General features: G+C 42.4%; 1 protein-coding gene across 1 annotated transcript in view; it reads right to left on the reverse strand.

Moving 5' to 3' along the window:
• T265_14336 (hypothetical protein) overlaps positions 1 to 23,007 on the reverse strand; it is a gene marked incomplete at both ends in the record, with an annotated part of 129,402 nt that overhangs the window by 95,046 nt on the left and 11,349 nt on the right. Inside the window, 4 exons of the mRNA XM_009173199.1 lie at positions 227 to 373; positions 2,317 to 2,415; positions 8,460 to 8,558; positions 17,213 to 17,356. Coding sequence (XP_009171463.1) covers positions 227 to 373; positions 2,317 to 2,415; positions 8,460 to 8,558; positions 17,213 to 17,356 — 489 coding nt within the window. The remainder of the gene's footprint in view (positions 1 to 226; positions 374 to 2,316; positions 2,416 to 8,459; positions 8,559 to 17,212; positions 17,357 to 23,007) is intronic.

Below are 23,007 nucleotides of genomic sequence, written 5' to 3' on the forward strand. Positions count from 1 at the left end.
ATCGAACTATTCTGACAAAGTGCGCTGTTTCCTAACAATCGCACGACGGTCTCTCAGAATTTCCTTATAAGAAAACGTCATACGTTTGTATTTCTCAACTATTGGCAAAATAATACGGAAGGAAGAATATCAACTCTCATCATCGTATGTATTCCACACGCCCAGGGACAAAATATTTTTCTCCAGACGTGCTTTCATTTCACAAGAGATATCAAGCAACACATACTTTTCTGCGTAGTTGCTGCAGGCGGCTCTCAGATCGTGGGCTTTTTCGATCTCCTCTCTTCCCGCTCTTCTGTTGTGCAAGTGCCAAAAATCGAGCGGTATCCATGCATTGGTTTTGAAACGAAATTTCCAGGGGGTCCTTAGATTCCTACAACGCAGTGATGCAAGAATTAAGTTCTTTGAGCTCTTACCGACTAGTATATCTGAGAAAGCACATGGTTGCAAACCTCCACGGAAGTTGCTTGCAGAATGAATGTTTCTCAATAGCGCTACGGGGAAGACGGATGGTCCTGACAGTAAAATTCATGGAGAACACAATTTTTATCATGATGATGTTGTCAAGAAGTCAATAAGACGCTGCAATTCTGTGGTTACGCTGATAACTCTAGTCGTGTTCATTCATGACGTTTGGGGTGTTACAGGCGGGTTACCCGTATGTCCTTGTGCATTCTTGGATTTCGCATTGTTCGCCCAGTAGGAATGGACATTGCAACCTTTGTACCAGCAAAACTGACCTTGTTCATTATTCTGCGTGGCATCTCTCATATTTAACTGTAGGTAATTAATTAGTGGACTAGAATGACGCAAGATAAATGACCGGATTTTCGTATATCATGTGCGTGTGCGATGAATAGTCGCCACAGGACCGTGCCAGTGGATCGATTGTAAACAAGTCTAGACTGGCTATTGAGTGACATAAGGCAATGACGTGTACACGATTTTTCTCTCAGGTTTAAGGCACTAATAAGGTCCTAATTTATCAAATATAGCTTCGGATATTCTCCAGTAATCAGCTAAGGGTGAACACACGCTTAGGTAACCGTTTATTCATGTTGTAGATAGCAGGCCAGCTATGCTATAAATACCTGTTATCAATTTGTAACAGGCGTCTTCAATTTGGATACCCTTCACGTTTATGAGAGGAGTGACTTCCAGCTCAGAGTGGTTTATGGGGAAGGCTGTGGCAGCCTCCAAAACGCATGACAGATCCAAAGCAGGCAACTGCCCCAAGCAGCTGAAATCGTGTTTGGTTGAAAAAAGACTATGATAATACAGCCACCATCTGCCTAATTCTTCCGTCGCACGTGGATTTATAGATAGTAAATCACGTGTGGATACACGTACGTATGCAGAAAGGGATGGTACTTGCCATCCCACGTTGGAATGGGTGTTCAGATCGGTTAATGAAGTGCAAAGAACCGTCATCGTAAACACGTTGTAGAAGCTACAGACTGCATTACGGACAAGAATAATCAGTAGCCAAAGTAAATTAGTGCTCCTATGAATGGAAAAAATTGATAGCTAGTTCATCTCTGAAGCCTCATTCAATCTCCAGAAGGAAATGGCGCTAAGTTTGCTGATAACCGGTCGATGACCGTTTTGACTCACCCTACTACACATCCTGCAGGCTAATTCACTAGACTAATGGTATCGATTTTTGTTTATCTGTTCATTGGCATGATGACTGAATTTTCTGCATTCGCGATCTGGTTGGCAAACCTCATGTTAAAAATGATTATGAGCAAGTGCCAAATCATGTGAGTCCTATTAATCCCGCCAAAACTCTTCTGTCCTTGCCGTAATTAGAGCAGTGACAATGGTTTGTTAAGATATCTTTGAATATGCTACTTGTTCTCCAGTGAATGTGCTATGTGAATCGATAGAAGAATCGATAGAATCGATAGCCCATGGGCTATATAGCGTCAGACACTTAGCTTCTCCTTGCAACCGTTTCAAGTGAGACTACCAAGACGGAGACCCATATAAGTATTCCTAGTAACAGAGATTCACCGCTCTAAGAACTCTAAGAAATCGCGTGCGGAAAGTTTTAAAAGGGAATGATGTTTCCGGAACGCAAGAATATCAACTAAAATGCCCACTTGTCTGTTAGTACCCGCTTCACTATTGCAGCTTATGATGATTTCAACTACTAAAGACGGTTCGTCTTCGATTTAATGATTCTATGGTATGGTGATCGAAAGATTCTTAAAACAGGAGCCACAGGATCGGTAACAGGTTCTTCTCAAGTCTTAGGAAGTCTACAAAAGAAATTCAAAATCCCGTTTTTGTTCGAGGATGCCATTGACTTACCCAATCGCGTACAGACAGTCCAGAAGCATCCACTGCACAGAGCTGTACAGCAATACATATATCTGTCGTAGCGGCGTGATGAAGCGGTATTCGCCCGAACTGAAAAAAAATTCGAGGTACTTTGACGTGAGTTTCACAGAAATAAGTAAGCGGTATCGCCCGAACTGAAAAAAAATTCCAGGTACTTTGACGTGAGTTTCACAGAAATAAGATGAAAAAGAGAAGGACGAGTGATCCTTCAAACTCTCCTATAAGACATCGTTGTAAAGCCCGAGGATCTAAACCACGTATCACTCACCGCTCGGGTGTGATTTATCACATTTTATTAGCCTCGTCTGGTTTTCAGGTGACAAACACGGAGACTTCCGAAAATTACTAACATGCGACATAAATGACGTGAAATGTGATAACAGAATTGCCGTGCACAAGAAAAGTTTATCAGAAACAGTCGTTAGGAGTTTAGTAAATGGTCATTTAAGAAAATAATGGCGTATGTTGCATGGTACAATCCCATTTCATGAACAGAATATGGACACTCTTCTCGGTACGCGATCATGCAGTGATTTCTTCGGTCCACGACGGACTAAGCTCAGTGATCCCGCAAGGTTACTTAGGAAGGGCGTTTCATAAAGTGCAAGGGGAAAGAATTGGAAGAACATACACTTTAAAAAGGATACTCCCAGGAAAGACTAAAAATGCCAAGAAGCTTCATTTTCTGCCAATTAGCGTAGGAAACGCAGCCAAGCTAGCTTATATTCTTGTAGCCCACTTTCAATTCTGAACTTGGGAGGCGTTGGATATATAAGTATACCAATTAGGCATAGAGGAGATGTGTGCAATCCAGTAATACTTCTCTGGTCTCTCAGCCATTTGACGGCGTGTTGGCATAACTCATTTGGTACCCGATTGCTCGTGCATCCTTGCAATGGGTGTGATCATTCTGTTCAAATCTAGACTTGTCATTTTGTGAGAATTTGTTGTTAAACTTGGTGGGGAAAAATATCACGCAGTTGATTGAAATTCTTTAATGGTGTAGTAACATTCAGGCTGGATGTTTACAATCTGAACTACCTTGGGCAGTTCAGAGGGGGTGCCTAGCTGTAATCAACCCCTTTAATCAAATACGCATGTAAAACTCTGTCGAACAAAACGATTCTTACGGGTTGTGCACAACGGTGTCATTACTGCACGACCACCACTCAGAAATGCGTGTCCACAAACATTACGGAAATAAGTTGAGCTTCACGTTTCTCAATGGGTGAATCGCCACAACGTCCCTGAGGTAACAGAAAACAAAGTGAAATACACTTTAGGACTGCTCATGATCATGTTGGCGGTTCAGGTTCTAATGCAGACAAAGTCATGCATATCGATCTGCTGCCCTGCACACTGACGCACTGTTTTACCTTGTCACACTACCAATCCACTACTCACTGAGGATTTCACCGCAATTACGGGCCAGACGTATATGACTGGGTTTGGCGTGCAGACCCAATGGGTAAAGTCCTTATTACCGAGCCGCATCCAGCCTTGTTTACCTGTATTGAAGTTATTTTGCGTAACGGTTTCATGGTTATCATCATCTCTCAACCTCTCTCAAATCAACCGGAATCCCTGAAGGATCTGTTCCGTTTCCTATGCAATTCTTCCCCCTTGTCTTGTCTTCCCAATTCACACCTCTGCAGACGACGGCGCTGTACATTTCTCTTCGTCCTGCTTATCTTAGCCGTCAGCTTCATTCTGATTGTACGACGACCGGACATAAACCATTCTACTTTAAAACTGACCTTGCCATCATCCTCGGCTGTGGTTTGTGGAGCTCATTAACTCTCAAACTCTCCAAGTCTTTTCATATACACATCTTCGTCTACAACTCGACGTCTGATCGGGATTTTCACGGAATCTATCATATCTCCCCACATCATCCCTCATCGTTCATCATTCTTGGCCTTTTTTATTGGGTGTTCCCCATTCGTCGTGAAACGAGGCAAAACATTTGTACCCGTTCGATGACTGAAAACCTCTCGACAATTTTCTCTTCGTATGAACAAAGCACTTCTTGCTTTATTCTAGCGTCACTAAGGCGAGAACTGTTCATCGCGGCTTGCTTCTTCTATCGCTTTTACTGTATGTTCAATCGGACGGTATGAGCTTTCTTATTCAGGAACCAACATCAAGTTGATAATACATGCTGTGGAACTGCCCTGTCTCATCTTTTCTCCAGGAACATCCAGTTTTTGGAACTGTTTGTCGCTCCGTTTCTTTCTCAACGTGTATAACTTCCGACTTTTTCAAAGCTGAGTTAGCATCCACCTCGAGGTTTGCGTCATTACTTTCGTGATCCTGACCAAGCGTTCTCTCTTCCTCCGTAATCCAAATTGGTGTAACAGATTTGGGACTTAAAGTAGCCACTCACATGGACCAGTCATAGGTTTTGGCTGTGGTGCTCCTCTGGAAGACATTACGGACTGTCAAGAAACCATATAATGACACAATCTTGCATACATACACACACCAACTAGTCACGTAGGCGTTATGGCATCCAATCAGCTTTTGTCCCGCGAAGCCAATCTTCACTAGCTTCGTACTTTTACAGTTCAAATCTCACCAGCTTATTCATGTAAACCCTAGGTACGCAGTAAATTAAAAACCTCTTTACAAAATCCTGCTCCGTTCATATTCACATCACTTTCGTTTGGACAGTCGTCCTCCTGACGTATTTATTAGGGTGAGTTCACATCAAAGGGGGCGTAAGCACTAGACTCGAGTTTTGCTCTTATTAGACCTCATCATCAGTGCATATTCAATGGCCGTTCTGGGGTTTGAACTCCGGATATTTGACGGGCGAGGCGAGCATGCTACCGCCACTCCACCAACACAGGTTGGACGCATCTGAATTCTCACATCTGACTAGGTGAAAGTGTTCTCGCTTGAGAGATTTGATTAGATGACGACTCAGTAATTTACCTAGTTGTGACAACAGATTGATCCGCGTGTCAGGACTTCCCAATCAGGTGGCGTCACAAACGCCTGAAACCTGCTGGACAACTTCTTTTTCATTTCTGTAGTTACTACTCATAAACTTGCTGAAAACTCCTCGACAGCCCACGATCGGTTTCGCCCTTGTTGGGGCTAATCACTCCCCGAGTTTCCGTCAACCTTAGGTTCTATTTGAAACCACATCACTTTGCAAACGGGCGCATATTCCCTTTTTTTCGTTTCTGTTGTGGGGTTCGCGGGATATGTACTGTTCATATTCACATCACTCTCGTTTGAACTGCCTTCTAAGTGGTCATATTCGAACGAGCACCAAATTTGCCAGGTCATTTTCCCTTTGTCCCTTCTACTATGACAGACTCAGTGACTCCTAAGCATAAAAAAATTAAAAAAAATTGATTTGGTATTATGTGCGGAGCATCAAAGTAGCGTTCAACAGAGGAGACTCAGTTGTTTCATAAAATCTCAGGACTTCCCTATCGAATATAAGATTGAGCGGTTTGTAAAATTTCTTGGTTGAAGACAGCTAACAGACATGGTTTTATCACAATACTTTGAGTTTTCTACACATACTGAAATGCATGAACCCAATGGTGAACATGCAGTGTTTCAGACATCCTGCCAGCAGGTAGATTGATGTAGGACAACCGTGGTCCGATAACTGGCTGATTCATGATTCTGATCATGTAATTAATACGTTGGTACAATGTGGACAATGGTTGTATACGAATTTGTCTTAGCCATTTCAGTCAAGACAGATTGCATGCAACGTCTTCAAACACTCCAGTGCTAGGAAACCTAACGTACGCTCTTTAAAGTAAGTTTGCCGGAACTGTCAGAGTTGACTTCATCTGGTCAGCTGTGCACTGCATGCCAATTACAACTATAAACGTATACTGCAGACGTCGCCAACACTTGAGCGCATGTCTGAAGCCTTACATGTAACACACGGCACCAGACTTTACAGTCAATGTGGCTTCCTTTGATAAACTCGGCCTATTCAGAATAGCGTGATGTGGAACCGAACAACAGTCACACGCCATGGACCACGTGCAGCATAGCACATTTTTTTCGTTCAAGAAGCCGAGACCATGGATGTCAGCAAAGTTTACTTCAAAAAGTGTATGGTGCTTGTGCCGCGGCTGCTACCCCTTTGTTCTCGCGTGCTATTAACAGTAGATCGGCATAACGCCGTTCAGGCTCACGTAGTCCAATCCACTAGCTAATGGTCAATCGCATGCATTTCGATGGATTAATCGCGTCTCAAGCCAGGACACTAGACTTGTCAGAAGTCAGCTGGTACTGTTGCAGTCCGACTGTACAAACTTGGACTCCATACATACACCATTTTCAAAGCTCTTCGTTCCGCTCACATAGGACACGTGCACCTGAATTTCCCGAATAATCTTACAGGTCATTTGTATCTTTCGTGGTCAAATGCCGCCGCGAGTTACTGGACCATTTAGTCTACTGATATCACTCCTTCGGGATTTGTTTAGCTTGTCGAAGGGGCCTTCACAAAGGATTCGTTCCGTCACCCTACACCAAACATGCCCACACGTGTTACGTTCCACACTAGGTTTGCAAGTAGAGATAACTGTACCCCAACCCCCTGGGATCTCTCATTCATTGTGTTATTCAAATGAATAGACCACCGTATGTTTTACTGAATACGGTGTTCGAGATTTCGTAGTATATTTGCCATAAATTTACTGGAAGATAATCGACAGCTCACGATTGGTTTTGTCTACCTCGAGGCTCATCGCAAAGGCAAAACCGACCGTGAGCTGTAGAAGAGACCCCAGTAAAATTATGAATTGTGCTTGCGTCCAGAACATTTACTGCCGCATATCGAATATCGCCCCAAATAAAACTTGAGGCGATTTTCAAGTAGCATGCGCAAAAACGAGAGATCCAGCTCGTTTTCACTTAAGTCCGCATTCAAACAAAACAAGTGTACATATGTGTGTATTTTGCTATCTGAGTTCAAGAAAACTAATATTTGAGGTAGGCCCGAGCAATGCACCTTCTCGACGACTTCAAGAAGGGCGAAACCGGTCGCGCGCTGTCCACGGGGTTTTGCCAGACTCAAGAGTGATGTGTCACTTCTATATATTGTAGTGCGATATTTTCACTGCCTACGAAATGAAATATGAGGTGGCTCAATACTAAAAGAAACCATGGTATCAGCTAGGACCCAGGTGAGTCTCCCGTGAAAGCCATACAGCTAAGCAAATTAGTGAAGTTGCCGAATTTCTGGTAATGCGGATTCCAGCAGATCTTAAGGTTGAGGGAATCTTGGGGACCGCACCTACATGATCAGCACCAAAAGCCATGGAAGCGATCAAAGGCTATCAACATACCATCATCAATAACCTTACGAGTAGTCGAATTCGTGTAGTTACCAAAATGCCTTCGGGAAAGAATCAACCACTGCCATTTGGTTTACCATCACATAATTCGGCATCCTCTTGTGCCTGCTATAATCATTCAAAAAGGGCGGAACCCTAGATTTCTTTCTCGCTTAAGAATGCTAAAAATCCGTCACGAATTGACTTGATGACAAGCAGTGGCATAGTTTCTTAACTTTTCACTTGTAATGCTGAGTCAGCGTTCTTTAGGAATGTGGAAATACTGTTTGACGCTTTTGCACTGGGTGGAGCGAAACATTCCTCAGTTTTTTTTAATATCCGTAAACAACGTTGTGCCATTAATCCAGTACATCGGTGTTCATATCTTTCTCGTGAGGGCACACCCTTTCTCAGATGCAGTGTCTTGGAAGGACTGGGCTTGAGTACGTGTGAGTAAACATGAACTTTATCAACAACGACTGTAATTACGGAGGTTCTGTGCAATTCTTTGTAATATTTTGAATCTGTTTAACAAGTTCTAACGCGTCCCATCACACCTGTCTGGTACAGAGCCATTGATCCAGCCGGGGCACAGCAGTCAGATGGTTCGGTCGAATAATGCTCCCGTAATATTCAATCCTCAGGTTTACGAAAGCCATTTTTGGAATCGAGGATTGGCTGACATCAACGATCTCGACAAAATACGAGTCCAAATCAATTCATCAAATAATGTGTTTCCAGTTCCATTATGACGGTGTTCCAAAAACCCAAAACCCAAATAAAAAATAAACCGACCTGATCCACCGCTTTTGTGGACGCGCCATATCGTAGCAGGAGATCCGAGGCAACAAAGTCCCCAACTGCAGCAGCCAAATGCAGTGGCGTCGTTCCGTCCTGTTGGAAAACATAAAAATGTCGACACCTGAAATTTGACGTGTGCGGGACACCAGCTGGAAGACAAACGTGTTAGATCGCACAAGTCGGTTGCAAGCTATGATCATTTATTGATTATGAATCTCCAAAGTCTTCATAATCGAGCCCAAAGACGGGTAAGAGATTTTCAGGGAACGGCTTTTGCGCTTCTCTCCTTTTCCGTGCTAGGATTTGCGGATTGTCCTACTTTCGACATTGAGAAATTTCACGGTTCTTCACGCTCGGAATTTTGGGTCATAAAGTTGTGCTTTATCAGTTAATTAGAATATCCCTGTTAAACCAGCAAATTTTCGAAGGTTACCGAAAATTCTGTGCCATATCATAAGCGACAAGAGTAAAAGCTGGACACCAAAAAAAGAAACAAAATTTGTTCTACCAAGAAAATGGTGCCATTCAAAGGAAAGCATAATCCATTCCAAGTACCTACTAACCAAACAAGGAGGCCCTATTTCGAGATGAGTTGCCGTAGACAACCATGTGGTTTGCATTCCAAAACCTCTCTTCCCATATGCATAGAAAACTAAAGCTGGTCTGTTAAATGTTTTAAGCATTGAATTGATTCTTTAAAGCACGTGGAACTGGAAGGAATCGTGGTGCATATCCGAATGCATTGTAAGGAGTGTGGCAAAATTCTTAACAAGAGACACCCATGGGGTAAGCCAAATTCACGTCCATGGTTGTACGTTCTCAGAGGTCTTGTATCTATATAACCAGATGTTGACTGGCAGCAAGTGCATTTGTACTAATTATGCTCAAAAATAGGGGACAAAGTCGTGAAAAGGAAATTTGTTGATTTCCTAGGATATCGTATCCCCGTTTTTCTATTCAAGATTTCTAAAAGTGACCGAAACTTTACTTTCAGGGCTTACCGATAAAACGCATGTATTTTTGGAGCAAAGTATTTAATTTGTCACATGAATCTCCTGGCTACAACGACTCCAAGAATGTCTCCAGGGGATGGAAGCCCAGCTGTCTTTAAGATGGGAAACCCTTCACTTTTCCCCCAGAAATCTTAATGAAGGCGGTTTACTCTAAACCTGAGTTACTTTTGCGAGTTTGTGAGGTTGGGCACGAGGTAAACAAAGAATAAGCCACGTAATTTTGAAGATGAGGATGGACATATACAGCGTGGCTAAACATTTCGAGCGCAAAAGAACGGTAAATCAGCTTGGTTACGGAAAAATTTGAATACACTATCACAAGTTTCTGCTTCTAACAGAAACCTCGTAGGATAGTCTTTGCGTTTACCATGCACTGACTCGTACTAAACGAAATGGGACAATTTTTTTCAAGTGATGAGCAATATCACACAGCTGAACTGATCCTGAAGAAACTCTCATTCACGATGATCCTCTTTCAAATTTGGGTTCAGGTAGAACATGGGTTTGATTGGAACTTGAGGTTGTTCAATTAACCACATTTATCGGGCATTGCACAACGACATGTAGAATCTTTTAGAACAGGTCGTCCGTCACTGACCACACTCATTTCAGAACTTCGGGAAGAACCCATCAATTCCACAATGGACGTTTTGCCTATACAGTGCTATGGTCTTCCTCTAGAACGGTGGGAAGTCAAACGTATTCACCACAACATATAATTAGAAAAACCATAAAAAGGAACTGCGTTTGAATAACACTGGAGACACTCCTCCGTTTAGAGCTGACCAAACTGAATGGTTTGCAAACAGACGCATTTAACAGACTTCTAGGCGAAATTGGTTTCAATTTAAATGAAATCTCACCAAGGTGTTAGATCGGGGATGTCGTTCTGTTTACTAACGGAACGGTAGACTGGGCCTTACAAATTTATCATGAAAGCTGGGCTTATAGGTGAAGTGTTCTCCTCAAGGTACCGTAAATCACCCATAAATCTTTACGCACTGCCTTCAACCTTCCAAGCTGGAGTGTTTAACACGGCGACAAAGATATTACGTTATAGTATTATAGTATAATATAGTATACTATAGTACAGTATGGTATAGTATAGTACAGTATAGCATAACATAGCATAGTATCGTATAGCATTTTTCATCACATATACATAGCTGTTGAAGCAGACGTGAAAAAAATTGGTTCGCAATGCGTCGCAGGCCTGCATGACAAGCTAGATAATCGGGATGGTTTCAATATCTCTGGTGCAGTCCCAATCTTTTGGAATGGAAACAACATCCGGATGCATGTAACTTGAAATGAAGGCCCTGTGAGTCACCTGTATACTCATTTACTAAAAGTACCTTCTTGGAACCGATATAAGTTGGTTCCGTTTTCCAAAGATTTGTCCCCCGGCTTCGTCCTCCCAGGGATGACATCGTTGGTCACTTGGGTAGCTTGCTAAGCGGAAACTCCCGAAACAACTTACCATCGTTTTCTGAAGGAAGTTTAGGGAACTGACGCAGAAGTACTGACACCAGAGTCATCAGTATGCTCAAAGTCCAAAGACCCACAACAACAGATAGTAGCTGCTGACCAGGTTATTCATATATATCTACATACGTACACGTACACCTGCATGTAGTATGCACCTTTCATTGGATTTCAACCAGCTGTTGAAGAGGATTTTTTAAAAACTTGACTAAGCAGCTGGAACTATTTTCTTGATAATGAAGTCCGCTTTTCCCGGGATTTACTTATTCGACTTTAGTTTTACACCTAGATTCGAAAGGAATCTTCCAACTCCATCATTGTTTGAGTGTCTTTCAAGCGTAGTGGTGATATTTTGGATAGTTCCTTCGTTGTAATCCTCCAAGGGTGAAGCGAATACCCTCAATTGTAAATCAGTCTTATGGTAAACTCCCAACAAAAAATGAGAGCATAGACAGTGTGAAACGTTGGGTTCACGATATGTACCAAAATGCCTTGATTGCAGGGACACACGTGTTACCAGCTTGTTTCCAGTTTGACTGAGCTTTGCGGCGTAGACTCAGTTTGATGTTCGCTATGACTGGGGTCGGAAGTTTGCCCACACGCGTGTGTGAATCCATTTTCCGGTCATTTATCTTGCCCTTCATGGTTTATGAATAGGAAATCTGTTCTCATCAGTGATTAAGGAGACCACCATTTTGATGCAAGTTGTGATACACAGTCCCATACATACGAACTAGACTCAGCTGTAATACTTTCATCACTTTCCAGTCTGGGAGGCTGCCAAACTTCGGCGTGCTAATCACCTAGTCATATGTGTCTTTTATAATCCAAATTTACTCCACTCGTTAGTTCTTTTGGCCATTTAAACCAAAAATCATTTGGGCTGGCAAAAAGACCTAATGCTTTCTTCCGTGGAAATTGATGCGAACTTGGGTCGTTCATTCCCATGCGCCAGCATTTCTCTTCCTTCAAGCTAAAGCCTCAAAACTGAAGGTCGCAAACAGGGTGATTTTGAGTTCAGAACGATACTGAGCACTACTCATGATTACCAGTCTGGTAGATACACCTGGTAAGGGCTGAATCATCATCATCATTCCTTTTTAAAGTATATTTCAAAGTGAGTCACTGCGCTGATATTCTTGTCCACATGTGTGACTCCACACAACCATTGGCGTCTCGTGCACCGCGCCGTGTTTTGCCTTTGAACTTTTCATATTACGTGCCAAATGGTGCACGGCTTGTCTGCTAATACCCGAGCAACATCAAATGAGGAATTCCAAATCCTTACCAGCAGTCAAATCATGCTGGTCCATCTGTTTGTATTCTAAACGGTACACAGATTATATCACCTGATGCCACTGATTTATCGCTTCATTGATTCACTGGTTACTCAGCAAGTGATTAATAATTGACGTCGTTCACATTCAGGTAGCCTTGCTGGTCGGTTTATCGGCGAAACAAGACTGATCAATTGATTTCGAGTAGAATCAAGCCGAAGGAATGTGCCATGCTTGTTCACGTGACACTGGCGTGTGTTTTCAACCGAATTCGTTCAATACGGTGTAATTCTGCCGGTGCTGGACACTGAAAATGAACCTTCAGTGAATGACTGACAGTATGGCTGGAACAAAAGGCTTGTGTCGCTGAAAGTCGCAGTGAGACCTTTTGACTTATGTGTTTCCCAGTATTGTGACCACCTCTGGGGCAAAGGTTACGCTTCTTTTCAGATTGTACCGTGATAAAAGTAATGTTTTTGCCTTCTTGTCCTACCGTTTAGCGGACTAAACTGATTTAGTAGACTGGAATAATGTAAGAAACAGGTTGATTTCCTCCAGCCTTCCAAAAAACGCTTTTCAGCAACAGTAGTTCCGCTTCTTAAATTCTGCTCCAAAACTTACATACAAAGATGCCTTTATCGGCAGCTATATCAATTTCACACAAATGTTGAACAACCTGGTTACAATGGTTCACAGCCCTGTTACTTTACTCATTCAAACTATGACAGAAAAAAACTAACGTGAGCAAATGTCTTTTCGATGGGTTGCCGTTAGCGATTTGAATCACCCTAAACTCTTACAATAAATCCAAGGGTCTGGTTGCAAAAGGGTATTTGAGCTACGTCTGTAGCGTCTCCTGAAGCTAATAGAATAGAAGGCATCGGGTAGTGTCCATTAAAGAAGGAGGTTCGTTTCAACATTACTCATATTTCTTCCAGGCTTCCTGAGTGCCTGCGTGACTGTCATAGTCTTTCCAATGTTCATTGATTTGTTTTCAAACGCAGATATGGACGTAAGTGCCTGCGAAACTCTAAAATCAGCAGCACCTCTTGACACGCTAACAAAGTTTCTGAACCATTCTATTCCAAGTTCTTTGATGCCGACCGGCAGGTTAGTATCTGAGAACTCTTTGGTCATAGGCGCCACAGAACTACCCTATGGTACACAATCACGTGGTGTAGTTTTAAATCATGGATGTTGAGACGAAGTCATATACCTTTACGGAGACACGATTAGCAAACATTCGCCGACGTTATAAGCCCATTGGTAGGGAGTTTATTTCACAGGATCCTGTTTTCTGCTAGGCACAATGAAGCTCGGTGGCACCAAACTGCATCTGAAATAACTAAAGAGATGTAATAAATCCGTTCTGGAGCATGGACACACCCTGTCTTCTTTAAAAACGTAATTTTATGTGGTGGTCGACTACATCTGCGATTAAGACAAACTTGTGTATGTTTGACGAAGTACATTGACGCAGTTCCTCTCAATGTGTAATGTCTCAGGTGTAAAGACCAGTGGGTGTATGCAAGTAAACTTTGGGGAGACTTTACATCTGCGAGGAGGGAATGGAATGATTCTGGGCCATTTTCAAATCTTTTGGAACATGTTTCACAAAATGAGGAAGGACTTACGTCTTCCTGGGAAATTTGAAAAGGGTTCCCATCAGACTCTAACCCGTTTACTCACACTTACATCTGCTTACGTTCAACAAACTCACATCTCTTCAAATGGCCTATAAACCGGGATTTTCTCCACCTGTTGCCAAAACCCGCACATTTTTTCAAAAGCCGGTGCTCAATTAACCTGACAAGTAGAAAATTAATGTCCGTAGGATTTGATACTTAATTTGCCAGCACATTTTTGGTTATGGCCATATGGGAGAATAATGTATACGTTGCAACGGTAATGTCTGAATATGTTTCGTTTAAGCAGCCGAAAACCAAATCAGTTGCAAGAATTGATCATATGGACGAGACACACATTGGACCCAATGATATCCCACAATTTGCTTCCAATAGGAATCTAAGAGTCAAGACTAAAGAGTCAGTATGGATTGCTCGTGCGGAAACTGCGGTCGCCTTACACTCTGAAGGTTGGCTCGGTAGACGCACAGTCTTCAAAGTGATATATAGGCGTTAAAGTTGGCATTATTAATACTGGAATCACGTCTCTACACTCTAAAGTTAAACGCGCCCATTTCATCCAACATTTACATAACGTTTTGTGTTAGCGTTTTGTCCCACCAAGAACAATTTTTATGAGGTTCCAAAGCTACTTGCAGATGATGCCGTTGGCAAAAATGCTTCTTTTTCAAGACCGATTTGTTAGATTCACAAAAATTCAAATTTCTCAAGGTAAGCAACTTAACGAGTTGGAGGTAAGGTGTTCGTAAGGCAAAATTTATAGATTGGACCGGGCATTTTTTTGAGATATTTGACCGCATCCTGAAAACCCACACCCGATTAGAAAGATTTCACCGGATATGTAAGGCTCTTGATAACTTTGTTGTCTTGGAACAAACAGTAAGAAGTCGCTAAATACCGCTAATTACCGATAACTCGCTAGGTTGATTCCAAGACTAACGATAGGCTCCGTATATGTTTTTTTGGATGCGCGTATTTTAAATCAGCTAGGATCTCATCATTGATCGTTGTGACAGCGCGGTCTTCATACCATTCAGCATGCGGTCATTTAAATCAGAAACTGGAAAACTGAACGAAAAAAATGGGAGTAAATACCCTTTTTGATGTCACTGCACGTGAGGAAACTTTTTCAGAAATGTTCTTCAATCTCTTCTGTCAATCTTCCTGTTTACAGCCTGAAAACCAAAACGAACGTATTCGAATATTTCTGTGAAAACTATGCCCCGTAAGTTCTAGAAAAACCCAGTATAATCAGATACACGTAAAAAGTGGATAAGCGCGTTGTCTGAAAAATACAGCCAACCAATTAGTGAACTCTAATGATTTACTTACCCGTGCCTTAACGCATTCATCACATTTATCTTGCTCAAACTGAACAAAAAGCAGTTACTTTGGATTGAAAATAACTTCTAATCCATATCGGTGATTGAGGTGATCGATATGAGGGACTTCCCGGTTAATATTGTTCTTTCCAGTTGCCAGTTTGAACTGTTAGAACTTATGGGGGATGTTTTATTTGAGAGAAGAGATATACTTCTGCCCATATATCACTCCTCCTCAAGGAGCGAACAGTTCCTCGAGTCGATCATTGGACGTGACAAGTTGACGGCGAAATGAGCCATTTGACTCAGACTACTTCTTCAGCTACACCAAAAGAGCTTTCTTGGATTTACGACACACCATTGTTCTAAGATCTCCCAAAACAACGACAAAACGATGCACGACGAATTAGCCTGTGGTTTTGGTAGCTGTTTCGGTATAAAACTCTAGTTTGTTTAGTGCATCGGTGCTAACGGCAAACAAGTAATTTTGAACACAGATTACTCAGAAGTGTTTTGTGTTGTTTTAATTTCGAAACGCCCACTGTTCTTTCTGACCGAGTCTGGGAAAAGAAAAAACCTGGTAGTGTACTGCCTACGGGCTCTCAGAAACTGTGGTTAGTATGCTATAAGAGGAAGGACGCCGGACTTGGCTCTTGTGAATGTTTTTGAAAAAGTCAATACATGGGTCACTACGGTGTTTTGACTGTAAAATACCCATAGTACATGTCATATTTTACTCTGCTTAAAAATACTTCGAACTGAGGCAATCCCAAAAGCCCTCACCCCAATCGATTTTTTCCTTTCCTTTTGATCCAGACGTGAACCCGCACGTTTTTTCACCTGTACATTTGATTTTCACTTGCTCACGCAATCAGTGCTTTTACCTGTAACAGTCTTTTAAGGCTTACACAAGCAGTAGATTCAAACTACTCGAAGTGAATCCGCCTTTACCGGCTGAGTATCATCCGCGTTTATGGAGAAACCAGCAGAACGACCATCTTCATAACTGCTAAATCAGGTTTCAAGTGGACACGTGCATTTAATCAATGAATTTGAAACTAGTGGTCCAGTAAGCTACTATTACAAACACCCTGGTCCAGCTGTCATGAGGTGGGGATAAAATCAGCTGTCGGCCTTCACCCTGATAAACTGTGCACATGTTCTCTCAAAAATTGAAACAAGATAAACAGCGACCTTTAACTTTTACACTTGTAAAACAAAGTGGACGGATCCCACATAGTTGTCCATCAAAGACGTCAGTTGAGGCTGACAGGAAATAGCGATCTTTTTTTGATAAGTTATTCTAAATTCCTGAAGTAACCGAGCCCCTTTGAGTTCGTGCTGAGAACCGGCTCACGACACAGGGACCGATGGCTGAAGCGGTGGAAATCGACAAGCGCGCCAGTGTAAATTCAACAGGCGTAGAACTGGCAAGCACCTGCACGACGGTTTTAGATCAGTCGAGCCGACACGTGGTGGTGTGCAGTCATCAACAGAAGTAACTTATACCAAACCGAATAGAAATTTCATCCAGTCTCACAAACTCAACCCCTTCCCCCCCAAACTCTCAATTGAAGCGCCTTGAACCAGAAGATCAACCAACCGAACTCGATCAAAAATAATTTGAAACTACCCTAATCTATCATCTGCAAGATTTAGGCTGTACTCATCAACTGACATTCAACACTGATCTGGCGGGCTAATCTGAAGAGTTCTTGCTGACTGGTTCTCTGTTTGCTTTAAAAGCTGGCCAAATTGGTAATCTGATCGCTTGGCCTGACGAAACTTTTGTTTAAAATCCCCGATCGTTCACCAAGCCCTTCTGAGACGAAGTCATATACTCTTCAGAGCTGAGCAAAGATCAAGAGACTTCATTCAGCCATATCACACAACCTATAATTCACGTACGTACTACTTTTACTTGGGGTCCGCCCGGAAGACTATCACGCACATCAGACAAATTAAAATGATGGAATACATCTCAAATTAGAGGAAAAGGCTCACCGTGGTTGATTTTGATGTCTCTCGACCGAAACCATGCTCCAGTAAGTAGGCCAAGCAGCGGTGAGCTGAATACCATACTGCTCCATGCAACAAGTTCCCGTGTGTCAGGTTGTCCACCGGAATGAGTGATATCCATTGTCCTTGCTGGATAGGAAAAAGAAGCCACTGTCGATGAAACCCTAGGCGAGAAAATAAGCTCATCAAACCACATAATGAGATATGAAGCCACGTATCGGCGACAATCTGTCAAAAGCGTGTAAACAATCTTGGAGAAACACAGGGCTTTGGTTCGTGTGCTCGATAGAGTAATCGAACGAGTGGTGTAAATTACTCTCAATGCCCATACCTTAGGGATCACATGCTACAGCTGTCAGACTTGAGCAACTTCATGACAAGGGCAAATTTGTGGCTGACACTCATTTGGCGCGAATGTCTTGAACCAAAACTGAGTAAGTTTGAGGAATCTACTCTCATATTTTGTTCTCACGTCCAGCTGCCTGTAAACGTAAGTGCACTCTAGAGAATGCAACAGACCACAAGATCACACATTGTCAAGAGCATATTTAATTTCGGTCTAAGGTGGTGGCGTCTTAAGAAACACATGGGATTATTGACTACCAGCCATTTCGTCCCAATCGGAGAACTGAATGCTGGTCAAGTTAGACAGGTGAAACACGTGGCTATCTCATTTGACAGTTCTCGCTCGTGTCAGCACTGGGTTTCACATGCCAGGCGCCTCTACTATGTCTACTATGCTATTTTGAAAGCAAAGTTAAAATTCAGTACCTTCTGTAATTTCACGGTTCATACACTTGCGTACCTTTATGGAACTATCAATCCGCAGGTGCGTTTTGGAAAAAATGCGGGACAGATCCAGGAAAAGACGAATTCGGGTTGCTTAATCTGGTGATTAGCTCATTCAGCGGTAAATTAGTGATGTCATCAATCAGGTAGTGTGGAAATCCGGCCTTCCATAAGTCTCGCATCGCAAGTTGTCAGTTGGCCGGGATGAAGCACGCAGGGAGAAATTTCAATTTAGTTTGTAATTCAAACGTAATCGATTCCCTCACCTAATAGATACTACAGAAATGTTTCGTTTAATTACTTCTGGAATTTGCTTGAGCTGAGTGGATGTACTGACCCATGGTCTTCAGCTGGTAAAAATTCGGAAACATATTAAGCTAAGGCATTAGTTGTTCATCCAAGATGTGGATAACGAGGACTCATCAAAATTCGATTGAGGACAAGTGAAGAGTGGTGATACGAACAACGATTGAGTTATGCCTCTGTCTCCATTTATCCTAATGCTAGCTAACAATATGACGCGATAGTTTGTGCACTTTTAAAAAACTTGTCGGAGCTTGACTTGAAAATTACCGTAAATACACGAGGGTACTAGGTGATCACAATTTTTTTGAGAACTGTGTTGTTAACTTCCCTGATGGAAGAATCGCAATACGCGATTCAGTGATTCCGGTTAGCATGGAAGATGTAGAACAACATTTCCGATCCACCGACTACTCAGATGAACAGTCGAACAGTTGGAATCTATAAGGTGTTAAGGACAAAATTTGAGTATCATTCAGCAGGACGGAACTGTCGAATTCCCTGAAAATTCATTATGTCACTGAGCCTCATTCCAAACGCGTTACCTGACTGATGACTTAATTAATGCTGATCCATTCCGTCAAAATCAGAAGATATCTTGAAGCGATAAATATTTTGGAAACATTTCTGGATTTAATTCTGTTTGCACATTCAGAAAACGGTTCCAGATCTTCACAAAAATGGATGATCCTCGAAAAGGATAATGATTCCCGTCTGGGAACACAATTCATTAGGCGAATTTTAAGCAAACAAAGAATGTGCTCGTTCAATTTTCGTACGGCTGAAATCACTCCTATACTAATTGTGGAGTACTTGTGAGGCAAACGGGTAAAAATCCCTATTCCGTATCCATCTGAAAACTAGGTCAGTGCGGGGCTTTTGCATAGTGACAGTGGTATGATCAATTTGAAATTGTGACAAGTGAAATCACGAAGTCTTCCGATATTACTTGGTCTATAATACGGAACTCTGGATGATGGCGTAAATTTAGCAGACAACCTAAGACATTTTTCGTCGTGAAAATCTCTCAGGCAAGACGTTTCACCATAAAACGAAGGCAAGCTATGACCCCTTCCAGGGAAAAGCTTCAGTTGTCAGGCCAATTAACTCTCCTGGAAGTGGGCGATTTGGGTGTAGCTACTGACCTCTGATATGGATAAACTTGGGATGTAGGTAGACACTGCACAGATGTGTCGACCGATGCTACGTTACCTGTTTAGAACTTGTTTGAGTACATCAACATGGCTGTTCTTTTGACTACTCACAAATATCTAAGCCACTCGGTGGAGTTAGTCAAGAGTTAGAGTGGAAAAAACTGTCCACTTTGCGTGCACATTAGGAACTAATAAAACTGCCAAATTTTTCCTGTATACAGCCGCCGGGCTTGTTATTTTGTGCGACCGAAGCGATTCCGGCCAAATTACAGTGACTTCCCCAGTTTGGCGCCCGCAGTCCAAATCAAGCATCTGACTGGAATAAAGACTGCATTCATCCAAACTTTGAGTCAATTTTTGGAAAGTGACGTCTAAGATAAAACTAGGCCTCATACTAACACATTAATCGATGCCCTTCCCCGGTTCATCTGGGACATTTGTGTCCTCAAAAACTAAATACTGAAAAGGAAATCGCGCTTTTGAGATTAGCAACGTTGCTTCTACAAAATAATGCAGCTTCGTTATTTTGTAGGACAACTGGTCGGGAGAAAGGGCTTTACTGAACATTCAACAGGCCCAAGGGAAGATTCTCCGTATGCACGTTACCATCACTATGTCATACTTCAACATTCAACCCCGAGCGAAGGAAACTTCTGATTTTGAAGGATACTGGGTGGCAGATAGACATGAATGCACTGACAACTACCGCATAACTATAAATTGATTTGAACTGAGATGGGGAGATAATTGCACAAATGTTTCTCAAACTCTAGCTCTGGGCACTTCTTTTCTAATATCGGATATCTCCAGTTGTTCACTTCAATATTACAACTACACTGAGAGAGCTGAAAAATAAATACATCAAAGTAAAAACAGGTAAAATTACTTCCTCCGTGGATAACCCATTCACTCGTGTTTTTTAGACGAGTAGGTGTGGGATTCCGTGAACTTTGTATGACCTTTATTGTTGAAACCAAAGAGTCAGACACGTAGTCCGAGAAGCTTTCTGTTTATTGTCTTATGTATGCATTTTGTCGATAGCATGTGGATTCGTGGTAGGCAAAACACTGCCCTTAGATGATTGTTCAGAATCTCTAGTTATTTTGGTAGGTGGGAATTCGTGCCAAAGCTGTCTTCGACAAGGCCACCCAATGGATTGATCGTTAGGCGCCAGAACTTTCCTATCTAAAGGCTGTGTATAACTCCAAAGTTACCGGTGAGGAATATTTACAAAAAATGTGCCCGTCCGTCCATTCCAAAAAACACTCACTTCACCTAAAAGAGGAGAAAACGGAAAACTAACAACAGCAAAATTCCAGAGTTCATGAGAATGTTGCGTTGTCGACGAAGTTATTAAATACAAAGAGTAGAGTGACACTCATACTCCTTTTGTGGCACACTAACCAAAGCATTGTATTTCTATGGATTACTTTAGAACTGGATCATAGAACTGCTCAAAGCAATTGTTAGAAGCCTGGAGAGTTTGAAGCATACTTTAAGTGAATAATCAATTTGTTTCCAATTCATGAAACTTCAAACGGAGATTTCGTCCCTTAATTAGAGCGAGTTTGTGCTTAAAAGCTGCGAAGCACTCTGAAGCTGTTTCCTCATATTTAAAATAGACATCTGTGCGCATCTGTTAAAAACGAAGTTTGTGAACCCCAGACCTCCCGGTTAGTCGTGTGGACACCTTTAGTCAGGGTAGTCTGATCAGCAGTGCGATTTGCACTGCACGGCATGACAGCACTCATCCTTCACTCACGTGATACACATCATGAGGTCATATGCGGTGACTGGCTCCTCGACTGACAATAACGTTTCACCAAGTTTACTTCGTCGCACGACGTCTACTCATCGTCTGATTTACCCATGGGTTGTTGATAATGTGAAGAGATTCGGGAATCCTAATGGAAATAGTGCCCTGTAACTGTAGCTAATCCATGTCTAAAAGCCAAGAAGCACGCTACTTTGTCCTTATTCCCAGCGCACTGCAGAGTGCGAGATGGCTGTGGATAGGTGATATCGATTAGGTGATGAGGGGCTGTAGGTAGGTATATTCGAAACTTCCTCGAGGTTCGTGAGGTGTGCACTGCTGAGGAGTGAAAGTAAGGATGAACCAGCTGTACGCTGCTTCTCGGCTTTTCAGCACAGGTTAGCTCTGCCTACAAGAGGAAAACTTCATTAAAGTTCACAAATTCCCTCAGCTTTTCATGTCTTCCTTGAAGGCAGCCGTAAAATGTTAGCGAAAATACACTGGTATGCTAAATATAGGTAGGATTGTCATTCGAACACCGACCGGATTGGAGTAAGTGATTAAACCCCTATGTTAATTCGTCCCTTTTGAGATGCAACCCGGTCTACTGAACTGTCTGGTTAGTTTTGAACAAATCGTGGCGGCTAGGTGTTGTACAAAAACAACAATTCCCCTTGCCATTCGTCATTTATTCGATTAGGGTCTTACGTTTTGCCTCCAAAGTGAACCAATAGTCCCTGGAAGTAGATTTCGAACTTTTCGGTGCAACACCTACATAATGCCATTGAAACATCGTCTCCATTTTATACGTATTATATGTAAACTAAAACCTAAAAAGACAGGCCTATGCAATAAAACCGAATGGTGAAAAATCTTGTAAGCGGTTACGGTTAAACCAAAGAGAGGTCTTTCTATTAAATGCTCCATCTTTTCAATGAGGAATCTTATCCTCAGTAGCACGAACACTGGCCGACACCGCGGGGGGGGGGGGTAACCCATAATTTCTTATTCAGTACTCGGCACATCAATAAAGTAGTTTTTTGCTCCCTAAGGATGCGAGAAATGACTTGAAACTCCAAGGCTTTCGTTATGGGCCGTCAGAAATCATCATTGAAAGGCCATACCTAACCAGAATAAAGCAGTCGCAGGTAGGTCGTATTCACATTAGCAGTTTTGAGATTTGACGACGCATCAGTAGATATGTCAGGATGAACCTACACAGTATTCTTAGAAATATGGGAGCGGCTTTCGATATCGGACGGCGATAGCTCACCTTTCGGCGACGTACCTTAAAGGGGTCAAACGTCACAAAAATAAGTAGTTGTGTAACGCGTATTGTACAAATGATGTATTCTGATAAAGCATCAAGCCCAACGGCGGTGGACGAACTCATATCACCCTGGTGGTCGTTGGCTTGTTCGCTGAGCTGGGCAACTTGATTGCAAACGTTTCATCACCAATCGAGGTGACATCATCAGTGCGTTATTGTGGAGCGTAGTAGTGCGTAGCGGTGGGTGAATCCAATATTCGGTCTTCCTTGAGTTTTCTGGTTGAGTATTTGGTCTTTTGCGCGTAGGGGTGCGTAAATTGGGTCGAGTTCGATGCACTGGTTGATCGAATTTGCCGTCGAGTACCATGCTTCCAGAAATTTTCTTCCGTGCCTCGTGCGTCCGTATGCCAAAATTTCTGCGTTTTCCAAGTTGAATTTGTGGCCTTCTTGGTCCTCGTGTATGGATATCAAGGACAGGGGGTCATGCCTCCTGACGGCCGCGTTGTGTTCC

This window comes from Opisthorchis viverrini (genome assembly GCF_000715545.1).
Source record: "Opisthorchis viverrini unplaced genomic scaffold opera_v5_178, whole genome shotgun sequence".
Taxonomy (NCBI): domain Eukaryota; kingdom Metazoa; phylum Platyhelminthes; class Trematoda; order Opisthorchiida; family Opisthorchiidae; genus Opisthorchis; species Opisthorchis viverrini.